Source organism: Pocillopora verrucosa, chromosome 6 (assembly GCF_036669915.1).
Source record: "Pocillopora verrucosa isolate sample1 chromosome 6, ASM3666991v2, whole genome shotgun sequence".
Classification (NCBI taxonomy): Eukaryota; Metazoa; Cnidaria; class Anthozoa; order Scleractinia; family Pocilloporidae; genus Pocillopora; species Pocillopora verrucosa.
In genome coordinates this window covers 25531693-25549917 of record NC_089317.1, presented here as the reverse complement: position 1 = coordinate 25549917, position 18225 = coordinate 25531693, and the positions used below count along the sequence as shown (strand labels likewise).

General features: G+C 36.0%; 1 protein-coding gene across 3 annotated transcripts; it reads left to right on the top strand.

Annotated features, from left to right (window-relative positions):
• Positions 1-871: 871 nt before the first annotated feature.
• On the top strand, positions 872-18123 carry LOC131783718 (guanine nucleotide exchange factor DBS). Of its 3 annotated transcripts, none has more exons than XM_059101501.2 (20): positions 872-1198; positions 5381-5458; positions 5759-5873; positions 5987-6077; positions 6746-6868; positions 9632-9748; positions 9864-10253; positions 10497-10616; positions 10875-11066; positions 11450-11709; positions 12215-12345; positions 12505-12635; positions 12962-13351; positions 14178-14603; positions 14968-15060; positions 15512-15590; positions 15998-16015; positions 16134-16260; positions 16368-16521; positions 16827-18123. In XM_059101501.2, the coding sequence occupies exons 1-20, from the start codon at positions 1144-1146 to the stop codon at positions 17046-17048; spliced, it is 3312 nt and encodes a 1103-aa protein (XP_058957484.2). In that variant the 5' UTR covers positions 872-1143; the 3' UTR covers positions 17049-18123. The 3 variants fall into 3 exon arrangements, with proteins under 3 accessions (XP_058957484.2, XP_058956806.2, XP_058958172.2); XM_059100823.2 differs by having other exon boundaries at positions 10872-11066; XM_059102189.2 differs by lacking the exon at positions 872-1198 and adding an exon at positions 4683-5014 and having other exon boundaries at positions 10872-11066.
• Positions 18124-18225: the final 102 nt, after the last annotated feature.

The following is an 18225-nucleotide window of genomic DNA, read 5'->3' as shown; positions in this document are numbered from 1 at the left end:
AGTAAATCTTTCAATGGATGACCATTGCGAGACACGTTGACGCGAGTAGCACTGTCTATACTCTTATTAACAACGGCAAATTGGCCAATTAGTCTGCGACACGACACTACTGCCAATTGTGGTAAAATACTGTTTTACCATTCTGGACCTCTTTAGGCATGCTTTGAGTTTCCGAGCTTGAATCTGATCAAAGCTTAAGAAAGAAGGTAATAAGTATTACTGACAATTCTGATTTCAACCTAGATCGAAAGCAAGTACCGTCAGTGTTCTAGGAACGAAAACATAATTCTTTTTTCCACCTCTATCCCCTTTTTTGATGCATATCCTTCTCAAAATTTCATGTAAGAGTTGTCGAGATTATATTGATGAACAATACAAGATTCCTTAACGATATTTTGACGAATTAACTCCGGAAACTGATGGTTCCGTGACAGTATTGTAACAAAGAAAAATTGTCCTTAGTGACGACTTTCGTAACAGCCATAAAAAGCTAAACCCAGGGAAGGAGTGTGCGGAGTGTGCACTAACTATCTGCGTCATGGTCATGAAAACTCTCTTAGTTACCAAACTTGTAGGGAAATTGAAAAGAATGCGATAACAAATCTGCCGAATGGATTACTGTTAGATCACGTTTATCCCGCCAGGACTTGTCTTCGACCTATAGACATTATACCTTCAAAAGCAAGTTAAAAAAATCCCTAGAAATATTCTTGCTTATTTGTGTGTTTACAGAACAAACATCCTTTGTAGGAGTTACCCCTTTCGAGTGTCCATTTCCGGTGTCTATTTGTGAACCCTTGCTGATACTCTCCCCAGTCTAAAACCGCGCGCGCGCCAAAGTGAGTTGTTTGCTTTTTCAAAGGAGCAGCAACAGTGTTCCGGGTCATTGGGTGGTCGTCTTACTCTCACAAAAGAATGATAGATTCTAAAATCGTGACGCATTTGTCAAACTGTTACGGACCATTGAATTTTTCTGAAAAACCACATGTGATTTTTAGAATAGACCACGATCTAGGCGACTATAAATAATTTTAAGCTACCTAATAGATGTCGGGATGATATCGACGAATCCTTATCGATGCGACTTCGCTTTCTAATATTTGACGCATCGAGAGGTTTCATTCATTTCCCGTTCACGTCGTTATGGCACAAGACACAGAATATTATTCCGCAGTAACAGCACTTCATCCTGATGTCGGTAAGTCTCACAGCTTCTCTTCATTTTTGTGTTAAAGTTTAATGAAATGAAAAATCCTCCAAGTGCAAATTTTAGGTCATGACTAAGTGAATTCTTAATATATTTCAGAATAAAATATTGATAGAAGAAAGGTAGAATCGCCGTTTCTTTCAGGCAGGTATTGTTGTGTTCTGTAATTCTTGACAACAAGCATTTGGTGTAAGGGAAAAGAGGTATATCGAGAAAGTGCCAAAATGTTTATTTTTGTTTTTCATGAATCGACATGAAACAAGAATAATTTATTTATGGGCTATCTTCAGCGGTAAACGTAACGTTGTCCATTTCCGTGTAGAAGTGTTGTAATTCAGAAGGACTAAGAGGCCTACTTTCTTTTTTTTAATTTTCATAAATAACAAGGAAATAGTGTGATACACAGCAATTTCACTTGCGTTGAAGCCTTGAAGTATTAAATAATCTCTTGATAAACAGAGTTTAATTTATTCACATATATAATTTATATTACACTCTAGACTCAAACAAGCTTGACAAAGAATATTCAGAGTCACAATATCCTTTGTGTTTTAACCATTACGCCGGTCAAAAAAACTTTGATCTTGGTGGTTTTTTATTCCGCAGACCGTCCGTTTAATTTGAAGTGTAAATCGGGAGGCATTTAGAATTTAAATATTCTCGACTCGCTTTTTTCGTATTCCTTGTTCAACTTCGCTAATATAGGCTAAAATCTCATTCAAAGAGGCGAAATGATACGAATTAAAAATTTTACGATCGGGAATTTGTAGAGGCTAGAAAATAGGGTATGATCATTCAAATGTATAGTATCGGGGGGTAATTAAAAATTTATGACGCGCTTTCATATTTTTGGAATATTTCCCATTCGTCAAAGATAGAGCATTTTAAATATAACCGAGCTGTCACTTTGGTAGTTTCATAGCTCAAAATAGAATTTAGGTTCATGTAGTGTGGCTTGTATGAATTGGATACCTCGAATTTACCAAGATAGAGAGCATAATGATTATATAAAAGCAATTTATCATTTCTGACGTGAACATTTAACAGGCTTAAAGAAAGAGGCAAATTCTAAATGACAATTTTTCATATCGCCAAAAGCCACGGGAACCTTAGATAATTATTATTTGTTATTGCTTGTCATGTAAATGTATGAAATAATGTTTAAATGAAGACCTAAATCTTAAATCAGTCACACAAAATAATTATATTTTTTTTACAAGTGATTTCATACAGAACACTTTATTGTATCTGTGCAAAATAAATAGCAACGGAAACATTCGCCTGTCGTCAGGACCCTCCAAGATTACTTGAGCTGGTGGAGCAAACATTTAATGAGTATTATTAGTGTAATATATTTTCTACTTTTTGGAGCCTCTAAGATTTGGAGTGATCAGGTCTAAAGTGGAAATTGAATTTGGCTAACAGTCTCAAACCCATCTTTGACAAACCAACTCTATTTTTTCCAGGCTTTTGTGAGGACATGCTAAATTATTTCCCACAGTGATTAAAAAAGAGTCCTTGTGAGGCCTTATGGTAGAGATGTCTTGTTAAATTTCATTTTATAAATAATCTGCTAGTATAAAGGGAGTGTTTTAAGACTCTTATTATTAGTAGACTTTATTGTGTATTAAGTGCAGTAGCAAATTACATTTGTGGGATTCACACATTTTTTACATTTTTACAGGCTTGATCTATTTGCTAAAAACTGTTGATTGCTTTTAAAATGACCTGCAGAGTTGGTATCCATTTGTCCTGCTGTGTGTTAGTTTGTTTTAGTTAATCCAATTTAATTAAATCTTTGTCTAGACCCTTGGATGTTTTATAAACATTTTTATTTGACTGGGCAGGATTAGGGGCAGATCTGGCTGGGAGTCTTTACTGTTATCACTTGATTATTTTTCACTAGAAATGTGCCAAGTTTGATCAATATTTGATTAGGGCACCAATGTGGTGTAGATAGCATAATACAGATAACATTTTGAGTCCCTTTATTGATAAATTTTGATACTAAGCACACAATTAGGATCAGATAGTGGGCTGAAGTCAATTAAGAAGAGATTTTGAAATGCATACAAATTATATTGAACTTGGAAAATGAGAAGAACTGCAATACAGAATCTTAATTAAATTTTTGGCAAGAAAAGAAATTTGAGTTATTGATCAGCTTTTTTGACAAACAACAAAGAGCTGTATTAAATAAGATGTTTTTGAAGTTGCTTTGGGATTTAATACTGAGGTAATGTATTTATACTAACAAAAACAAACGTTGAATTTGTGATCAAATTCTTTACTGTATCTTAAATAATGTCTTCTATAATGAGTTTATTAGGAAGGCTTCTAACCATTTGGTTTAAGAAAGCAGGATATAAATTAAATGAAGTTGAACTTAATTACTGTCATGGAGTTGTGAGTGTTTGTACCATGCGACATTGAAACAGTAAAATTGTTCTAAAGTTGCTGCAAAGTAATGTTTATTTGATGTATGGAGTCCTTTTGGACTTGTGGCACATGCAGACTTTTGCTTATAGGTTCAATGTGATTCCCTAGAGTCCCTGTGGTCTTCTGTGTTTCACATTGGCTTTATTTTAATTGTTTTTGTCTTATCAGCAACGTGACTGCGACAACACGTAGCTTTTTTCTTTTAATGATTTCAAAAGTGTGTTGAAAAAAAGACAGGTGATCAGAATGAAATAAATTTTTGGGAAAATTTCCAATAGCATCAATATAGAACCAACTGTCAAAAAAAAATATGATTGTCGTTTACTGTCATTTTAACCCTTAAACTCGTAAGATCCAGTCACGAGTTCTCCCTACTGATTGCTATAAATTTCCACCTTAATTAGACACAAGAATTGTGTGTTTTATTTGGAGAACACCCTTTTGCTGACAAGCTTGTCTATTTTCATAAGCAAGAAACAAATTGGGATTAGAAGGAGAAATTACTTGTTTATAATTGCTGGTAGATAGGGGGTTGAATCGAATTTACTGCAAATATAGCAAACTTGCATTAAGTGTTAGTGGCATTTTTCTGAGATGTGTATCACAATGGTAATATAATAAAAAAGCCACAAATTATCATCCAAATTTTGTAAGACACTTCAGGGAAAAGTTTTTGTAAGACATAAGTTCTTGAGAAGAAGACGGGGCCAAAAAAATTGTCTTTTTTAACGCTTTGCGTTTACGTGTGGAATTGTGGTCACGCACGTCCTGAAACGGGTCGACGAACGATTTGTTTTGTTGTCGTTCTTGCGGCAGAGAAGGAACGCGTTTACGAAGCAAATTTTACTTCTTTAATTTTAATATAACGACATACAGGAATTTCCAGCGTTCAGTTTCAGTTTTATTTATATATGCTATTTTAGAGGTAATTTTTCCCGCGAGTTCACCCTCACTCGTTAAATTTTCCTCGTTTAGTGTAAACAAAGGGAAAGATTCCCCGTTGATTGGTTACGTTTAGAATGGGCTAGAAACATGATCCACGATTTCTGAATTCAACTCAGCTGGACTTGGGAATTTATTCCACCTCAGTACTGTGGAGTTAGTCTTGGATCCCTATTATGGTTTCGTGGAATGGTTTGCCTTTTCCTCGAAAAAGTTTGCCTTTCTAATTTTCAACCAGCTGATTTGTTAGAACTATCAGGTTTCCTCGGGTATCATGCTCGGTACCTACAAGGAATAATTATTCTGCTATCGAATCGCGTTCCGCCATGTTTATTGAGTTTGGTTGGCGGTGTGGCTTGTGGTCAGAATTGAACATCCACTGGTAGTCAAGAATGTCTAAAAAATCGAACAGATTTACTTTGTTCGGTAAGGGTTAAGATTTTATATAGACGGCGTGATTATTTCTTTTTTAGAAATAAAAAAAAAGTAGGAAACCTTACCATAACTACGGCGAGCCGCTCTGAAATCGCTCAGCTTCGATGCCGTTGAATGTGTATAGAGTATCAATGTTTTGAACACATATGCCTGGAAACTTTTTATTTTTATTATTTTATATGTGCGTGAAACAATATTTAATCATGTTCACTCGCCGCATTTTCTGATCGTTCACAACTCAGCGCGGAGTTGATAACATGCAATCAAGAGCGTTTGATCAATTTTTTGTACTCTACGAGATTTGTTCATTTTAATTTAATCTTAAACATATTTTTACATTGTTCTCCCAAATAACAGTTAAAAATTATGAAGAACCAAAGATTAAAGCCATCGAAATAGCTGGTTTATTGCAAGAAAAGTATGCCTTCTTGACAGGTGAGAGTAAATCGCCGAATTTTTTGTAGTGATACTCAAGATCTTTGATTCGCAGTTTTTCCTTCTGTTCTCCACACTTCATCTTATATGTAGGTTAAGTACCAGCTGCACTTGCTTAACATTCTCTAGCAAGGTGATAGCTTTGTTTTATCATCAGTTTCTATTGGGTGTTATTGTATAAAGGTGAGGAAAATTAAAAACTTTAAATCCCTTGGGTGTTGTGCTTTTGCTGCTTTGACAGTTTGATGGCTTACAGAGCTGTTTTGTTTGGCCTCAGATTGCACGTACTATTATTTACAGGTGCACAAGCTAAAAATGGCTGTCTTTTTGTGACTATACCCGAAAATCCCAAGTTTGGAAACCTGAGTGATCGAGATACAGAAAGAATTTTGAAGTATCTTGTTGAACTGGCCAGGTACGAACTTGCGTTGTTAACGAAATAGGATACATCAATTTTCGCTCCATAACTTTTTGAACATGATCAAATTTGATTTATAAAAATGGATTTTGATGTTTGAAACATTTCAGTGATGAGTTGGTGCAGAAGGGATTCATTTTGGTCCTGGACAGGAGGAAAGACAAATGGGGAGCTGTTAAATCTTGTCTTCAAAAATTGCAGGTTAGCAATGAAAATGTTTCCTTCCTCGATTGTTTGCAGAAAATTGGTAATTATTGAGTATAATTGCGAAATGATCTGGTTCCCTGAGTATCTGGGCAAGAGTAGCTCTGATGATGATTCTGATGTCTCAATATTTCAACAACCTGAATGAAAGTTAGTGAAAGTCAGAGTCAAATGAGGACTTGTTATTTGTCAAGTGTTTACAGTGAGGTAACATTCAACTAACCAGTAAATCCTCACTGTGTATGAGTACCCTAGGTTAGATATGCATGTTATGGTCTGGACTGTGTGCTCACGAGGGAGTAAAGTTTTGCTTTTTGCAGATCACATTTTCCCTCAGGCTTACAAATCTTGTGAGAAGTATTTCATTTTGTTTTGTTTTGTTTTGTTTAGTTTCCTTCATTCAAATTAGGCTGTTTTCATTTAAGTCAAACCCAAGTCAGAGTATGAGTCAGAATAAACAGATTAAATAGATATTGAGTGGAATGTTGATTTATTATTTGAATATCCTATTCACATACTAATTGTTGATATACCACAAATGCTTGTCATCATGAGCTTGTGTAAATTTGTTGTGTATACTACAGTGACAAATAAACTGATGAACATCTGATTTGTTTATTCTATTTTTCTGTTTGTTTTTAATTTTTTTTTGGTTTTGTTTTCAGAAATGTTTTCCATCTAAAGCCAGTATTAATGTAGTGTATGTATTAAAACCACAAGGATTCTTCCAGAAGTATTCCAAACCCAGTTTTGTAGCAGATGGTTCACTTCGTGACTCAAAAACAAAGGTGAGATCAAAGAGGGCTAATGAGACCAAAAAAATATTAGTTGATGGTTCACGAATCACTGAAAACTGACTGATTTCTATTAATAATTAACAAACTGGGTATAGCTTGCAAAATATTTTTTGCAATCTTTGATGCCTAATGAACAAACACACTTAACTTAAGTCGCAGGTGATTTTTTTTATCGTCCCAAAATAGTTTGAAACAGGAGGGGGGCATGAGTGGGATCCAACAACAACAACAACAACAACAACAACCTTTATTTATGTGTCAAATCTAAAATAGCAGTTATACAACCACTAACTGGGGACACTAAATACTACCTAAAAATTTGAGAAATTTAAAAATAAAACAATATATATGTACAATTTAAAATCTAACCTAAGTCTTACATAAAAGGCAGTTTTCACATTTACTATCAGTCAATTTAGAAACAAGGTCTATTCTACGTATGTTACATTTAAAAGATGATATGGATGTCAGTTCTCTTACATTTCTTGGTACAATTGCCCATATTTTGGGTCCCATATATCTAAGCGAATGTTTTCCAAAAGTGACAGTATTAAATCTAGGTATACCAAAATCATTATTACGCAGTGTGTACCTAAGTTGTGGAATTTGAAAAAGGCTACATATGTAATTAGGAGATAAATTGTTCTTTACCTTATACATAAGAATGGCTATGTCCTGTAGTCTTCTGTTCTGCAGTGTACTTAGGTTAGCCATGTCTAATAATTTATCATAACTACTCCCCTTATCACAGTAAACTGCCCTAAGTGCCCTTTCTTGAATACGTTCCAATTTTCTAGTATCACTCGCCCTACAAAAATGCCAGACAAGATGGCTGTATGTTAAATACGGAAGAATGGCTGCCTTAAACAACTTCAGCTTGGTGTCTGTTGGTATCATATTCCTGAGCCTCATCAGGACTCCAACACGCTGGCTACTCCTCTTACAAATGTTAGCAATGTGTTCATCAAATTGAAGCCTATTGTCTATATATACCCCAAGAAGTTTTAAACACTTGGTAGATTTAACTTCATTGTCATCAATTATAATACTATCCATATCATTATTTTTATTCCCAAGTGTCATTGTCTGATACTTGTCATAGTTCCCTTTTAAGAAATTCGATCTATACCATCTGGAGGCTAATTCGGCACTTGCTATTAACTTATCATGCACCTCAGTAACATTACTGCCTGCAGCATGGAACTGGTGGTCGTCTGCATACATATTGATATTAGAATTAGAATTTACACTGTATGTCAGATCATTTTGGAACATGTTCCATATCAATGGTCCAAATGCGGAGCCCTGTGGACATCCCCTTGACCCCCTCTCCCACTCACTCACTGTGGATCCCAACTTCACCCTATTGTACCGATCAGTGAAGTAGGAGTCCAACAATTTTAGACTGTTCCCCCGAATACCATAAGCCTTTAATTTAGCAAGTGTGAGTGGATAGTAGAGGGAATCAAAGGCTTTACTCATGTCCGTAGAAAGAACACCTACCACTTTATGTTCATCTAAAGATATCTTCCAATTCTCTGTCATAGCCAGTAGAGCTGTTTCGCAGCTATGATTTTTCCTGTAGGCTGTCAGTTTATCACATAATTTATCATTGAAACTATAATTAAGCTGTTTACTAAGTAACTGTTCAAAAATCTTATTTATAGTAACTTGTACAGTTATGGGCCTATAGTTCTTTTTCTCATGGGGGTCCTCTTTCTTAAATACTGGTGTCCACTCTCCTTTCTTCCACACCGCAGGCCACTCACCCAATGTTATACATGAATTGTATAATGCTGTCAGAGGCCCTGATAGTTCTCTAGCACCCAGCTTAAATGCTTTGGGGGGGACACCATCCCAACCAGTACTCTTTCTGGGGTTAATACTTTCCAGTGCGGTCTCCACCTCAAGTATCTCCAGATTCCGAAACTGGAAGTCTTGATGGCCTATCATATTCTCTGTGATATTCCGAACACTTGAATGAGTCACAAAAGAAGAGTCAGTAATGCCTTCTGTGTCACCAATACCATCAGCAATGGTAGAAAAATAGTGACATAGATGATTTGCAATCTTACTTTGATCATGACTTATCGCTCCTTCAATGTTTAAGCTCAACTCATTAGTGGTACCCTTATTCCTCTTTTCACTCAAGAAGGGCATAAATGTTTTATAGAACTCACCAGGCTTACATTTCAATTTAGTAGTTTGATCTTTCCAATACTCCCTTATCGCCTTTCTCCTGAGTCTAGTGGCCTCGTTTCTTGCTTTACGTTTAGCCTCCCAATTCTCTCTGTTTTGCACCTTCAGATATTTCTTTGCTGCTCTTCTCTTAGCCCTAATGGCTTTTTTCCATTCGTTTGTCATATAAGGGACATCTTGAGTCCTCACTCTCATTTTCTTTTCCGGAAGATGCTCATCAACAATACTAGATAACAATGTTTCCAAAAAACTGGTCTTATCATCAGCAGTATCAAAAATTTCACCTACATGCCAGGGAGCCTGCATCAGTTCGTCCTTATACTTTTCTGCGTCAAGATGTTTAAATGATCTAAATTTAACAATCTTGCCTTTTTGAGGTTTTACCTTCCAAGAGAATGGGGGAGGGGAGGTTGTGGTAGGTGTATGAGAGATGGAGCAGGAAAATGAGATCAAAAAGTGGAAACTTCCCCCACATACCCCGACTACCAAAGGGATCAAAGATTACTGGTAATAATATTTTATTGCATTTACCATTATATCATTGTTGCTTACAAGGTTGTTTCTCTAAATTGTGCTGCTGAGTTGGAGGAATACATTGACAAATCACAACTGACTGAAGAGCTTGGTGGTAGCCTACAATACAGACATGTACAATGGGTTCAATACAGAACAGTAAGTACCTTGATTTGCTCACTTGTTTGTACTCTGCTTAGTATATAAGGTGTATTTTGATGAACCTGTCATAGAAGGTATGAACAAAGAACTAAATATCGCATATTCTTTCCAGGCAATTGAACGATTCGAAAGAAATTTGACTTCCTTTAATGAGAGAACTGCTGACTTAAAGCAGGTCTTTTCCAAAACAAAGCTGTCCTCAAGTGTACCAGATATGGAACAGATCATAGAAACTCAAGAAGAAATGTGGCAGGATATCAAGGAAGACATGGAAAGTGCACATCAAGCAGGAGTCACGCTTTTGGATTGTATCCATCCCAAGCAGAGAGATGGAGCTGATGAGTGGTATACTCCTGACATCAAAGCTAATGCAGCTGAATTGAAAGAATTCTTAGTGAAACTTAAGGAAATGGAAAATGATATTGAAAAACTTTGGAAAGAACAGAAGGCGATGATTCAGTATGGATTGAAAGTGTGTCTTTTTGAGAGAGAAATGAACCAGGTTTGTTTGTTTGGTTAATTTTGTGTTCACTTCTCCCCCTTTCCTTGCAAATGTTGAGATAAGAGGACCACAAATGTCACATTAGTAGGAAAAGTGCTACCACTCAAACTGTCAGTTTTAGAAACTCTAAACAGGGGCCAATTTATATTTATCTATAAACTCAATTGATAGCACCAAATTATCAGCACAATGGGTTGTATTGAGGTCCTAATCATAAGTTTTGTCTCAAATTTGTATTTTTAGACAACAGGCTTACTCCTCTCATCACTCGGCAACCTATCAGCAATGACTGATCTTGGTGATTCAAGAGATGATGCCCAATCAATGCTGAATGAGCTAACAGAATTTGCAGATAAGAGCACAGTGAGTGGTTGTTAATAAATGAACTACAACTTTTAATTTATTGATTCAGTATTGATTTTAAGTTTTGTTGTGATTGTAATGATTGCAATAATTACACTGAATGAGCAGCAATGAGTCACAACTTGTCTGATTACTAGTACCACATGGCATTCAGTTCATTTTATCTGGGCCATTTTTTTATCAGATCAAACTGACTATTAAATAAATGATTTTTTTGTGCAGCCAAAAAAAAGTTCTTTGTCTTGTTACATTTAGCAGGAGCTTCTTGATAAAGCCAAAGGCCTGGTGGCCAAGGGACTCAAAATGATAGAATCACATGAACAATCTAAGGAATCGATCAAGATGAAGTGTGATGAGATCAAAGAGCTCTGTGACAAGTTTGATAAGGCCGTACTAAAGAGGGAAGATGACTTGAAGAAAGCTATAGATATACATGAATGTCTTGAAATGGTAACTGCAGTTGTTTCATAATATTAGTTATATGAGTCAATAAGAGCTGGTTTAAGCCAAAAAGTTTCCAATAGAAACCTTATAATTGTATCTGATGAACATAGAGACTGTCATATAAAACTTGGACATGTAGAATTATTAGGAAAATTAAGTGTAAGGTAAAAGGAGAGTAAACAAGGTAATGGATAAATACCTGAATAAAAGCAGCTTAGGGCTTTGAAATTTAGATAGACGATTTTCAGTTAAAGCCAGAGAATTCCATTCTCTAGTTTTTAATGCCCAAGGCAGTCCCTCAATCTCAGCCTGAAATAAGGTGTCAACTTTTAACTCACTGACTTGGAGCTTTTGGTAATTTTGCCTTGACAATGTCTTTCCCATATCAGGTCAATAAATGGTGTAAGACTGGTGGAGACCTTTTGGCATTGCAGCCAATAGATAGATTTCAGTCTTCAGAAGGAGCTGAGAAAGCTTTGGAAGAAATAGATAATTTCTTGAAGAGCCCACAAGGAATGAACATGGTAAAGGTCAGAAAGATGACTCCCATGAGCACTGCTCTTGGAAACAAGACACTGATAAGTAAAGTCAAAGATAGCTTGAAGAGGATCAGTGAAGTCAATGATATGATGGCCAAACGCGAAACAGGGTAACTATATTTTGTGTGTGCAGTGGTAAGGAGTGCCTCCACCACCTGGCCTGGGTTTGATTCCTTGGCCTGGAGGGTCACATGTGGCTTGAATTTGTTGTTAATTCTGATGATTTAACCCTTGATTTATCAAACTTGTCAATAATTGAATTAATTTGTCCCTTTTCTCTGGGACCTTCTGAAATTCAGAATTTTGATTGATGTTCTTTGAGAACATACATTACTTTTTCCATTTTGGGGTACAAATTAGTATCAACAAGATGTCAAAAAAACTTAATGATTGCTAGAAGGCTACCAACCATGGATTAGCATCCTGGTTAGGAAAAGTTGCAGTGCAATTTGGGTCATGAAGAAGACATTGACTCAGGCATTAATGGATCACTTAGCATGTCAGATGTGGTACCACTTCATCTGTATTTAAAATCTTAGCATCCTTTTTTCTTCTTTTTTTGCAATTATTTTAAAACTTATACATACCATTGATTGTTACTTTTGTTTTTATCAGCTTGAAAAAACTTGTTGTGAAGCGACCAGTGCAGCCTGTCTCAGCCTTTCCTGCCAGCCAAGCTTCTATTCCTGATGAGCAAAAAGATTCTAAGCGCAGATTTAGTCAACAACTAAATTTAAAAAGTCCAGGTTGGTGTTAAAAAAGTTCCACAATTTGTGTAATGCAAGAGGCTTTCAGCCTGGTATTCTGTATACTGCATGACTTACATTTACCCAACTTGCAAACTAGAAGTTCTATTACATTGAATGATCAATTTATCAACATTTAAATGATTTCTTTGCCTATAGTTCAGGTGCGCAAGATTGAGCTTAAGAAGTCCAATGTACCTGAATCACCCAAGCGACCAGTGTCCATTGTGTTAGACAGTCTTCAGGTGCAAGATGGCATGCATTCGTCCCTCTCTGAGCCAAGTATACAGGTATGTTTACTTACATGAAATAAAAAAATTCCCTTCTTTCTCCCTTTGTTGAATTTTTGTAAAATGCAAGTAACCTACCCAAAACTAGTCAGAAAAAGTTGGAATTTTTTATTTGATAAAAGTGATAAACTGTTCTTTACACCAATTCATTAGAAAACCCTCCCTTTTCTGCACTCTGGAGAACAGGCAAAGCTCTTGCAACTTTCCTTCTGTTCCTTACCTTATAATTTATTGTACTTGAAGAAATGATGTTCGTAATTGCTGAAATATTTGCAGTCTTCAAGTCATTCATTTCTTTAATTTCCCTTTGTTTTCTTTGGTAAAAGAGAGATATTGTAGATGGCACTGACAGTCCAGAGGCTGCAAAGAAGCGGTCACAAGTGATGAAAGAACTGATCCAAACAGAAAAAGATTATGTCTATGACTTAGAGCACATTGTCAAAGGATACCTGAAGGAATTTGCACGTGCTGGAAAAAAGATTCCTGCAGATCTACGGGGAAAAAAGAATATTATATTTGGAAATATTGAACAGATTTATGAATTTCACAAGAATGACTTTTTGCTTGAGTTGGAGTCTTGCCAAGATCAGCCATCTTTGGTGGGTGCTACATTTATCATGAAGAGTAATGAATTTGAAATGTATGCAGCATATTGCAAGAACAAACCAAGTTCTGAGGCATTGCGACTGGATTACATTAATCTGCCTTTTTTCAAGGTAAGATTTCTGTTTACCGAAATGCAAACCATAATAAAAATTTCTTGAGTAACTTTCTAGTTTTTACATCAATATCTCTATTTGGGTTCCTATATTCTGTCAAGCATTAAGAAATTTCTTTGACTGGCTGTTTCATGGTTAGGTTGCCTAAAATAGAATGATCAAGGTGCTTGAGGTTCTAAGAGCTTAATTGAATTAAGGGGGTTAGTTTCTATAGAAACTGTGGTGTTTTGTCAGTGGGAGGGTACAGCAAGGTAATTTGGTATTATCAACTGAGTTGATAACGTAAATTGGCCACCATTAAGAGTTTCAAAGCTCTTAACGGTGGCCAATATGACAGCATTATCTTGTTCTAAGAGCTACTTTTGTTTTCCACTCTATTAGCTACTGTAAATGCCACAACAAAGAAAGGTTTTGTGGGCTCATTCTTGTCAAAGGCTATTTCAGTGTGCAAACTGTTATTGGAGCACTGTTCTTCTCATTGAATGAGATGAATCAAGCCACCAGTGCCATTTCAGCAAGTGTCTATGTTGGCTGGAACCCTTTTAAGCTGCTAAGTGGAGAGAGGCACTTGCCCAAGATATCAACATAATCAGCTTTTGACAAAGCACTAAACCTTGGACCTTCAGCTAAAGAGTATTCTATGTTGGACAGTTCACATTTATTTGTCAGCTCATGTAGTTGATAAAACCAAATTACCACTTACCATTTGGCCATGGAATCTTCTAAGTGGAGAAAGACCATCTTAGTTTTTTATGACCACTCAACTCTTCAAGTGCACTTCACTCAGGCTCTTGACTGATGCAGTACTTACTTTTTTTCACAGGAATGTCAAGAAAGACTTGGTCATCTACTGCCATTGAGTGCATACCTCCTCAAACCAGTCCAGAGAATTACAAAATACCAACTGCTGCTGAGGGAAATGATGAAACTTACACTTAGAAACAGCACTGCATATGATGACTTAGAGAAAGCTCTTGACACCATGGAAGGTGTGTTAAGGCATGTGAATGATGTTATGCACTCATGCTGCATAAGAGGATTTCCTGGTAACCTTGCTGAGCAAGGAAAGTTGCTCCTTCAGGACTCTTTTATGGTTTGGGAAACAAATAAAACTCTGAAAGTGTTGCCCCTTAAAGGAGGAAGGCAACGGCAAGTATTTATGTATGAAAAGTTGATTATCTTTAGCAAAAAGGATGTTCAAGAAACAAGTAAAGAAGCAGTCCTGTACAAGTACAGGAAAGATATAAAGGTAGGTTATGATTTGGTTAATTCTTAATAGTTCACATGGGTCCATTAAATGAAGATTTGAGTTGTCTCTCTCTTAATGAAATCTTCAAATTATATTTGACTGACCTGTCAAAGTTCCATGCAAGGTGGAAATTTTGCTTCAAAAAAGCTACATGCTTTCATTCTATTTAGTCCTTGATAATTACCCAACACCAGCAGTCACTACTAAGTATGAATTATTTCCCTCATGGAACAAATTATTTTGTGGTGTATTATTGAATTGAATGATTAAACACAGTGAAATGAAATATAGGTTTGGACTTAAACATTGTTACAACATTGTCATAATGTACAGAATTTTTATTTGTTTGCTTGCACACTTGTAGACATGTGATGTGGGATTCACTGAAACAGTGCCAGATGCCCCTGAAAAGTTTGAGCTTTGGCGAAATGGAAGATCAGAAGTCTTTCTTTTGCAAGTGAGTAACTTTCACTGCACTTGATCTTGATGTACTCTAATAATGCTGGTCAGAACAAAATTGTTTTTAGTATTTCTGTGAGGAGTAGAAGGTCTTGCTTGCAGTCAGAGATGGGAGAGGCAAGCTGGCTAAAATGCTTCAATTTAGGCTGAAGATTAGTTACTCTGAGTGTCATTGAGAGGTTTGCAGGTTCAAGCAATGCCAAGCTGGTGTTTCATTTTGCCCTGGTAGGGGGTAGGGGAGAGGGGCCACTCTTTCAAGAAGAGTGGTGTAGTCCTGATAAATTTTGAACGAGTGTTATAGAACTTGTGGGTACAGCTCATATTCCTTTTATTAAGTCCAAACCCAATAAAACATTGATGGTAACTTGTCATATGAAAAACACTGATATCACAGCTGCTATTGCTTCTGGCTCACTGTTGAATGCCACCTCTCTTTGATCATATTTCAGCCTGTGTCTCTGGAAATTAAAACCCGTTGGGTGAAAGGAATAAGAAACCTTCTTCAGTCTCAGTTTGACCAAGTAAAAGGTGTGCCATAAGAATTAAGAATATTATCCTTATTTTAGTCTTAAATTTACCTTGTGTTGTACAAGGTTTTTTTTTTGGAAGTACACTTACAGTTAAAAATCAGGGGAGAAGTATATTTTTTTTCTTTTCTTTGATTATTACAGTGTCCTGTGGTTACAGCTCAGTGAAAGCTTGGATGAATATTAGATTTCCTATAGTGTCGCTTCAGGGGAAACTTAATGATTGGTTCAAAAAGCTATTAATGATATCCACCAGATCAACCATTCATATTGAGGGAATCAAAACATTAAACACACACTTTCAAACATAATGTGGGTTTGAATTAAAAAAAGTCATAAGCATTTACAGTGTACCATTTACTCTAGTTAACCAGTGATAATTTATCTGTCATTTTGTTTTCTTTTCAGAACAATCAACAATTCATGGTGAGTGTGTCATAGCAAAGATGTGGATAAATCTTAAATGACTGATCAATCATGTCTGATGGTTTCATGTAGCTGAATCTTTTTGTTCATCAAAGACTCTGATTTTTGTATTTTTTAGATCGTTGGAAGTCAACCTCAGCCCTGTCGTCAGCGCCTACTTCAACAGAATCACAGCTAAGATCACGAAGTCAATCTTCATTTTCAATTGCATCAACTGTTGCAGCTAGCAACAACAACAGCAACAGGTTGAAATAATTACAATTATTACTTACACACAGTGACCTATCCTTGGTGAACAATTCTTCAATGAAAACGTAATGAGTGATTCTTACTTGTTCTTCTACAATGTTAGGTATTCAAACATTATGGAGAGGAATAACGCCAGTGATGATGATGATGGCTTTGATACTGATGAATTTGACTCTGACAACAGTGATGAGTCTCCCCACAATGAACCAGAACAGAATGACAGTCACTATGATGCACATACTAGCACTGAGTTTGTGGTAAATACACTTAGTCTAATTATATTACATTTCATTGCCCAATTACCATCTCAAGTTTTTATAACTACTCTGTATTATGACTAATGGGAAGAACATATGGAATTGCATTTACCAGTACTAGAAATTGTTGTAATTGAAAACAAGAGTTTTTAAACATAAACTGCCTGCCCTCTGAATTAAATCTAGTGTCCAAAACAATGTGGCAAAGTGTTGGAGAGATGGAGCATAATGAACACTATATTGGCAATGCTTTATTTCTGGTGGTTTTTGTAGCTGATGATTTTTTTTCCAACAAATCCTTACAGAATTTGACAGATAATGACAATAAAGATCTTCCATCCAGTGGGACTAAGTATGTAGCTGTAGCTGGCTATGATGCTGTGGAAAGCACTGAGATATCTTTCCAAGAAGGAGACACTCTGGAACTGTTGAGAGTTGGACAGGAAGGGTGGTGGTTTGCACGACACCAAAGAACTGTTGAGGAAGGATGGATTCCAGCAAGTTACTTGGATATGATGGCTGATTGATGAGCATATGATATACCTACAAGTGCTGTTCCACTCAGGAAGGCTATTATTTGTATTTCAATTATTATTTTTGTTATCAATAAAATCAATATGCCAGTAGTAAATATAGAAAATAGTGTTACTGATCAAAGTTTGTGGGAAGGAGCAAAAAGGGGCAGGAAGGGGAAAATATTATCACTGTTTTTTCACTGTCTGCTTTTTAACTTTTTGTCTCCTGACCGAGACCCTTGCAGAGGTTCGCAGTTAGGTTTCAAATAGGTAAATATAGCTTGTGTAAATTTAATCAAGGTATAGCTGGTCTGTACTATGAATTAAATCATTAACTGTTTATTATCTTCAATTATAATTGTAGAGTTGAATATAAATGCAATGTGGGAAAAATTTAAAGGGTAAATATTTATTAGAGATCACTCATTCTGCCAAAAATCTCAATGGTAATCCACTAACATACAAAGTTTTTAATTATCTGCAACATCTTGACCCTTTAACTCCCAAGATCCAAATTCTAATTCTCCCTACCAAGTGTCAAACTTTTCCTTGTAAAATGGACTGCAGAATGTGGTTTCAATATCACCCTCCAGCTGATGAGCTTACCTGTTCTCAAACCCTATTTATGATATAACTTAATGGAATTGCAAGAAGTTGCATATGTATTACTTTTGGGTGTGAAAGGGTCAACTTGGCAATGGGGTTATGTTTAAAGTGCTTGTGTTGATAGGCTGGGATGTATGTAGTAAATAGTGTGTTACAGCTGATAGTCCTTACAAATTACTGTATCCATGAATGTCCGTCACAAGTATTACTTTAAATCAAAGTTATACAAGCCTTTTTATGTCAAAAGTTGTATTTCCATCTACTGAACCCCAACCATTTGAATGGCTTTTTTTGCATGTAAAGGAGATCTAAGCCCTGCACGTAATTATTGAACACTGTAGTCACACAAACCTCACCTGCTAACAAACTAGAGATTTCATTGTTTTGTATTTGATATTTAATTGACATGATCAGACCATGCTGGAATTTATTGTTTCAATAGATATGAATGATCTGTGGGAGGTGGTGGGTTTTAGTGGATGCACTGTACATAATATACCCAGCCTGTTATATTCAAGGGCTGAAAATTTTTATTTGTGCAAAGGCATAGTATTATCCAACCTTGCAGCTATTGAGCATAGGT

What these genes read in the sequence shown, in the direction of transcription:
- LOC131783718 (XM_059100823.2), top strand. Translation starts at nt 1,144, where the DNA reads ATGGCACAAGACACAGAATATTATTCCGCAGTAACAGCACTTCATCCT. An exon ending in AAAGTATGCCTTCTTGACAG is followed by an intron (nt 5,459 to 5,758) that starts GTGAGAGTAAAT and finishes TATTATTTACAG; the next exon opens with GTGCACAAGCTAAAAATGGC. An exon ending in ATGGCCAAACGCGAAACAGG is followed by an intron (nt 11,710 to 12,214) that starts GTAACTATATTT and finishes TGTTTTTATCAG; the next exon opens with CTTGAAAAAACTTGTTGTGA.